Source organism: Bactrocera oleae, chromosome 2, assembly GCF_042242935.1.
Source record: "Bactrocera oleae isolate idBacOlea1 chromosome 2, idBacOlea1, whole genome shotgun sequence".
Lineage (NCBI taxonomy): Eukaryota > Metazoa > Arthropoda > Insecta > Diptera > Tephritidae > Bactrocera > Bactrocera oleae.
The window spans coordinates 17,347,145-17,355,088 of record NC_091536.1 but is presented as its reverse complement, the minus strand read 5'-3'; the positions used below and the strand labels follow the sequence as shown (position 1 = coordinate 17,355,088).

General features: G+C 29.4%; 1 protein-coding gene across 1 annotated transcript in view; it reads right to left on the bottom strand.

Annotated features, from left to right (window-relative positions):
- Positions 1-640: 640 nt before the first annotated feature.
- The window catches only part of Rim (Rab3 interacting molecule), an 82,868-nt gene continuing 75,564 nt past the window's right edge, over positions 641-7,944 (bottom strand). The window contains exons 22-23 of the mRNA XM_070109991.1: positions 7,766-7,883; positions 641-7,283 (exon numbers count right to left, since the gene is read on the bottom strand). Coding sequence (XP_069966092.1) covers positions 7,812-7,883 — 72 coding nt within the window. The 3' untranslated portion in view covers positions 641-7,283; positions 7,766-7,811. The remainder of the gene's footprint in view (positions 7,284-7,765; positions 7,884-7,944) is intronic.

Genomic DNA, 7,944 nt, shown 5'->3' with positions numbered 1-7,944 from the left:
AATTTCCTATAAAATTTATGAAACGAAATATTTTTTCAAGTAGTTGGAAGCGAGATTTGAATTTTTCCAGCCGAAAATAAGAAAAAGAAAGTAGAAAACTGAGAGGCGGAGAATCTTGCCGTTAAAACTTAGAGCTCATATTTGGAGAGCCTTTTTAGAGGTGTCTATGATCATATATTTCCGAGCAAAAATTATTGTTTATTTTTATCCAAGCTAATGTTTACACTCTTTGGAAAACCCTTTAAAATTTAAAATAACAACAGCAGACTATTTTTTTTTTTAATTTTTTCTTTATTAGAAAACAATTTGGTTTTTCATTTATTTAATATGTAATAATAATTTCATCTTTTTTATTGTTAAATTTCTCTTTTATGCATTTATATATTTAATAATATTTGGTTTTTCACTTTTTCGCATTTGTTGCAAGAAAATTTCATCATCAACTGTATCGTAATCATATTCATTATCATAATATTCGTCTGTATCAGCTGTTTTATTTTAAATATATATATATATATATATATTTGTATACATAGATTTTTGTTTTAAGTTTTTGCTTTTATTTTTTTGTGGTCTTGTTTTTTTTTAAGTTTAGCTTTGTATCAGAATTTTTATAAGTTTTCAGTTTGTTGTGTTACGGTTTTTAAAGTTTTTTTTTTGGTTTTAATACATTTTCACAGTTTATTGTCGTTTCTCGACATTCGTTCTAGCGTCGAGAGAGAAAAGGATAGATATAGTTAATAATAATAGTGTAGTTATAATTAATATTATGCATTTAAATATCTGGTTTTTGCTTTGTCTTGATTTTATTATATTAGTACCATTCTCTTAGTGTGTGTATGTGTTTGTTTTTAAAGTTGTAAGTAATCAGTAACGGTTTTGTTTTTATTTTCAATAATGCATTATTTGTATGTATTTTTTTGGAAAAAATGCTGTGTTTTTTATTTAATTATCTTTTTGTTATGAAAAGAAATGTGGTAAAGGGGATTGAAATGTTCTCTGTGTCTTTTTTTTGTTTTTCTTTTGCTATTGACAACCTGCATTAATGTAAATAATGAAAAAATGTTCTTATGTATCTGCGTTATATATGGCTTCTTAGTATATGCCTATTTGTATGTTGGCTTGAATTAGTTTTGTATTTAATTATTTAAAAGTGTTCTTGATTTTGATGAAAAATAGTTGTGATTAATATTTTCACGCGAAAAATGCTGTAAAAGTTGCATTTTTTATAGACAGTTTGCTAATTAAAAAAAAAATTTATAAATTTTTGCACTTAAAATTCTACAAAAACTCAAATGGGTATGTATGTTGTGTGTATGTGAGTTTGAAAAAAGGCGGTAAACCATTTTTAAAGCAGTTTGGGCTCACTTCCCGTTAGCTATATTCTGAAATAACTTTTAAATTAGTTTTTGTATCAAAATTATGCTAGAAAAAATACCTGACACGCATATATACATACATATGTATGTGCAAGTAGGTATGTGAGTATGAAAAACTTGGAAAAAGTTAACGGCTGTATAAATTTTTGAAACATTTCTATGTAGGTAAATATTTTATTTGTTGATTTTTTAAATTTTAATATTTTTTATGTAAAATTACTTAATGCTGTAGAAGATGTCACTATGTTTGTATGTATGTAAATTAAAGCGCGCTATATCTATATTTATTTAATTTTATTCGCATTGGCCATAAATATTGGTAGCATGTTATGTATGTATTTGTATGCATAACAACGGTAAATATTTCAAATTGCTTATGCAGTATAAATATATATATGTATGTTTGTGTAGTTTTTATGTTTCACTCTCTTGTATGTATGTATATATAATATATATTTCGTGAATTTTCATACATATGTATTATATATACCAAGATATCTGTATGCAGTTTATGTATACATACCTATTGCACGCATTGTCTGTAAGTAGGATGCTTTCAATGGATGGCTTATGTTTTGTGCTAATGAAAAATTTTGTCGACTTTACAATTTCTCCTTTGAGTATGCAATCAATGGACGGAGAAATTTTGAAAAGCAAAGTGTACATGCGTGTGTGTGTGTGTAAATGATAATGCAGTTGTGAAAATTTTTGTGTATCTGTTCACTTATGTCCATATTTAAGTTTACTATACTATTAACCTTCTACACGTTAGATTTACAAAATTTCCAAAACTCATTTCACTTGCCATTTGTGCGTTCGTTTTTTTTATGACAGAAAAACTTTTTGTTGAAAATGGTTTATACCAATTAAAGTTGGTCGATTTTGATTTAGAAATAAATATTGCTTTTAGCTTTTTAAAAGCTGCGCATTTTTGGTGGGAAAGAATATTCAAATATGTTTTTGTGTTGACAAACGAAAGTTTTGTAAGTCAAACAGTGATGTAAGTCTGGTGAGCGATTTTGACAGCTTTTTCGTTGAATCGATCAACCAAGCTAGTTAATTATGCATTTACTGAAGGATGGTTCTACGCTACTTATTAACATAAGGTTTTGGTTTCTTCCATATGAAGTATGTGTCTTAATTTTATTCGACTAATTGAGAGAGCTATTGTACAAGCGACTTCAAACGGTTGTTAGTATATATTGATAGGAATAATCTCGGCGATTATTGCCATTGCCTGTAGAGAAGACGGCTAAGTAAGAAAGGTTTTCTATTCTCTTGAAATAAGAATAAGACTTGTAACATTGTTCTGCGAATTGATTTAGCTCATGCTCTATATTGTTGGCGTATTCGATTCGTTATATCTCTGCTCGCTATCTTTGTGCGCTGCACTCTTGTAAAACAGTTAACATATTAAAGCAATAACAAAGTTAGTGAGTTGACTTCGCTACAAGAAAGTTTGCGTATATCTCATTAATGTCGTACATTCGCTTTCTTTAATGCTAAACAAATTGAGTTTTGCACATGCTTGACCAGTTTTGCTATTAGGAATGGCGCGTGTGATGCCTAATTAACATAGCTTAAGTCAACTTAAGCGAAGCGATTTTGAAGTCTAATAAAAATTTTGAAAAAGGTTTCAACTCTATTTCATCCTAAGGTGTAGCTTGCTATTAAAACTAATATTTATGATAAAATTAAACAACGACTTGCGAATTAATGGGCAGAATATTATCTCTCTTTTCTTAATTGTCATAGCACCACAAACATGACTTTCATTAAAAAACAACGGCTTATAAATCCAATTTCCGAAAGTCTACTACATACTTCAACTGTTTTAGAAAAGTGCAAAAATATATTTGTGAGAAAGTCGGAAATTTTATGTGTTTTCTGCGCATGCCAAACCAGAGAACTGGAAGTATGCTCGATCTAAAATAATATTATGAAATTAACGTGAATAAGCAGCTTAATTTTTCAATAAATTTCGAATGCTTTACTAAAAGTCGAATAAGTTTTCTAAGCCATCTCGCTATTTTCAAATATTCTAAGCATGCTTTTAAGTGAGTTCTTTTGAGTGCATTCATTTAAATTAGATAATGCTATTTGTATGTAGATGTGTTTATAAAATTGTTTCTAAATGTTTATAAATTGAAAGCTGAAATAATTAAAAATAAAATTCAATATAAGCAATATACATATATATATACCTTGATCGGTTGTCTGTATATACATATATATTTACTCGTATGTTAGCGTGTGCCTACATTTTTCCTTACGTTACAATCGAGCTTAAGCTTTCAAAAAACATTTTTGTTTTTATAATCAAATTAAAATATTAAATATGCATGTATGTAGTATGTATATGTGCGATGAATTTTTTTTGTTTTCTTTTCGATTTTTAGTTGCAAGCAGGTATCGTTTTTACAGCTCATTCTATAAGAAGGTACTTTGATTTTTATTAAATGTATTTTTATTGTTTTATTTTCTGTTCAATACTCTTTTTTATAAGTATTATTAAAAAAAGCTATTTAATTTTTGTGTGATTACAAAATTTTGCTAACATTTTTTATAAGCATTTAGTATATACATTGATATATATTATTTGTGTAGTTATATGCATGTATATGTGTGTGTATTTGTATGAGAAAGCATTAGCTGTAAATATATGAGTACGGAAGGTGTTTATTCAAAAATTAAGATATGTCATCGACTCTGTAGACAATTCGACACATCCGCAGAACAATTATATACATATGTACATACTTAGAGTCGATGCTATGATGAGACAAACTTTTTCCTTTTTGTGTAATAAATTAGGAAAAAAATTGTTTGCGAATTTCAATTGTATAGCTTTATGTTAATAATTTATAACCAAATCCCCTGACAATTCTTGTTTTCATCAGAATTTTTAAGTAAAAAGTTGTTGTTCACCTAATATTTTTTTAATCAGTCATTGGAGCTGAATCTCACGTAAAAATTGGTAAAGTAAAAGAAAATAAGTAACCCGTAAAAATTTACCGTTACATATGTGAAAATATGTATGAAGACATCTCATGTATTTTAATTTACTTATACAAATCGCTAATACGTAGCTTGCCTTTTGTATTTCGGGATTTGGCTATCCCAGTGTTGCAATCTGGCAACTCACAACTTTATCGTAATGTTTACAATTTTTGATGTTATACATACTCAAAATGTTTTGATATACTAGCGCTATTTGTCGTTTACAGTAACTTTAAATATGCATCTTGGTCAAAAAATGGAATTAAATCGTAAACATTTTTGCACTGTTATTTTGTACAACTTTTTGTGTGGATTAACTATGTGTTTATCTATGGTATGATGGATTAAATCGTAGTTCACTCCAAGATGAATTTCGTGAAGATCGTCCAAAATCAATTGCGGTTCCGGAAACTGTTAATGCTGTGCGCAAACTGAGATTGAGACAACTATAGGCATAAGTGGGACCAGCCTACAATCAATATTGGATGAACATTGACTGTAAAAAATTTGTTTAACTTGGATTCCATACAATCTGTCAATCGTATTTCAAGATGAGTCGAAGCCATAAAAGTGGTTCGCACACGAAGCACTTCCAAGCTAATGGTTGTCTGTTTTTCTTTTTTGGCAAAACTGGACATGTCACAACCGTACTATTAGAACAACACAGAACAATAAATTCTGAGTGGTACACAACCATTTGTTTGCTAGTTGTCTTTAAAGAAATGCGGAAAACTAATCGTCGAAGATGGATCACTCTTCACCACGACAATGCGAGCGTTTGCATATCGACTGAAACTGCATTTTTGAGCACTTAAAGCATCGATTTGATGTGTTTTCCACCGTATAGTCCTGACTTCGCACCGAATGATTTCTTTTTCTTCGGTCCGTTAACCTGAAGAGGCGGTTGATGCGTTCGCATGTTTTAGAGATACCCCAGTTAGAGTGGCAAAAGTGCTTAGAGAATTGTTTCAAACGCATGCAAAAGTGTATGTATATTTATGGAGAATATTTGGAAAACCAATAAAGTGATTTTCGTTGATTAATACTTTTTTTACTCTAATCCCAAAATATAAAAGGCAACCCTCGTTTATATAACTAAAAAATATCGATTATTTGACTAAATTGTTGTTTCAGACGAATTAAGTTCTTAATTCCATAAACATTTTCATTTTAAAATCTTGTATCTAATAGTGGATAAGACATTTTATTCGAAAGTTAGTTTTAAATATTTGTGAAACTTGTTATAAGCTCACTTGGTGAGATTTTTAATATTTATTCAGTTTTAAACAGTAATAATTTTCAATAATAATATTGTTTTTGAGAGAAATTTATTTTGCTCATACTTATGAAGATACCACAATTTTAGTTGAAAAATTAAAGTTGAAAGATTTGCGTATCTTTTAGATTTCTATTTCCAATTTACTGATTTACTGAGATTACAAATTTTGTAGGTATTTTCTTGGAACTGACTTCTGTAAAGATAAATTTAATTAAAACAAATATGGATGATGATGATGGGGGCAACAAAAGTTCTGCGGAACTAAGCACTCTCTTTACATACATATGTACGAGTATGATCAGACTCACGCTTTAAACAGTACTGCAGCATAAAATCATTGAAGTGCATAAAAATTGTTTGCAGCACTCTGGTGGAAACGCAGTTATTGCTAATACCGTATTTTTCTGCTCTTGCTGCCGTAAGTGATAGTTTGCATTTTTTGTAGAAAATTATTTTGGATTTTTAGATTTTCATTTTTATATAGTATTGTAAATATGCATGACAAAATTGAATTTATATATATTTTTTCTTTTTGTAGATTTAATTGGTATACGCGTGTGTATGTATTTGTATGTAGCTTTTTTTATAGTGATAATCGCTCAATTGGTATTTACAAATATATAATTTAACTTTTTTTTTTCTCTTCCATATCAATATAGTAGAGCACAAATTTATTGTTAGAAATGTATGAATATTTTTCTAACTGAGTGTGCTCCGATTTATTTTATTTTCATAAATATTTATCGTAAAATTCTCTGTCGTTAGTATTTTATTATTGTTATAATTTTTTTTTTTTTTTGTAATTAATAGCCAATTAAGTAGAGTTTTTCTTTTTGTGTTTTAGCTGTTTTTTTTATTGATATATTATGACTTTATTAGCATATTTTCTAACAATACTTTTACATATTGTTTCACTTATGATTATAAGAATAAGACGTAATAAATAATGCCGTTAAAACTGCATCACTTTTAATTTTTTTTAGCTCTTTAAACTTATTTATTAATAATAAATCCTTTTTTTACTCACTTGCTTTACTCTTTATGTATATACATATATATATGTATGTGTGTATGTATTATTTTACAAGTTTGTAGTATTAAATGCATCTTTTATCTGTTCTCTTCCTAAACAACATCATTGTCAGCACTACAAATATGATCACTATTATATAAATCACCAAGTCGTATCTTTAAACTAAACGCCCAACTTCAACTACATACGCTCCATTGTCCTATTTTTAGCTTTATATTTATCTTCAACGTTATAATCATTATCATATATATTTATCGTAATATTTAGCTTAGAAAAACATAATAATTTAAAAATATTCTAAATATATTTATATGCAAATTTTGTTTTCTTTTTGTTTTTTGTTATTTGTGTGCTTCCTACTTATGTGTAAATTCAAAAAGTTGCCGTTGAGCTGCTCTTGTCGCCAAAGTCACGAGCGCCATTAAGCGCTCACCTGCAGCTCGTGCGTACACGTTCACGTTATCCGACGCGTAATTTGCCGGCTCGTTCGGTATTTGCTCGGTATATGCTCTCTTTTTTCCTTTCGTTTCCCAGCTAAGTCAGCGATTTAGGTTCGCGCCGCTGCTGTGGAAGCAGCTCTATGCAGGGGTTACTGTAAACACATATGAATATAGTAAGTAATGCCGTTATATTAGTGTTGTGTTTGTTGGGGTTATGATGGATAATGAGCAAACATTGGTGGCAAACGTGAAGACCATTTATAGTACATTCGAGGATAATGTTTTAGTTTTGTTGTATTTGGTTGTTCAATTTTCGTAACGGTGCTTTGGTGTAAGTTTTAGGGGGTACAATAGGACTTGCAGGCCAAATGAGTTTCAATCATCGATTATATGCGAATTGTTTGACGTAATTAAAAAGAAAAGTTACAGAGAAAATAGACAACAAAAGGTGTGTGTGCATGTATCTGATGTAAAACGGGTTTATTTTGTAGAATCAAAGGCAATACCATTTATGTAAGTGTCAGCAATACAGCAATTCAAAGCAAAATGGCGTTAACTAACCCAGCTTATATAGACTGTCTAAAAGCGCAGCGCATTTATTTATTTTCACAATAAACGTGTACTTCACACTTACTTCGCCAGGTCGTGGTTGCTTTTATTTTGGCTTTGCTGTAGCCACTTTAGTTCACCTGCATCTCTTCGCCTTCCTCTTCGAGTATGACCGATTCACCGGGCCAAACAATTGGACGTCCCTAGGTTTTGAATTGCGAAACTTTTTAATAAGCTTTTTGTGCTTTTAAGGCAACATTCTTA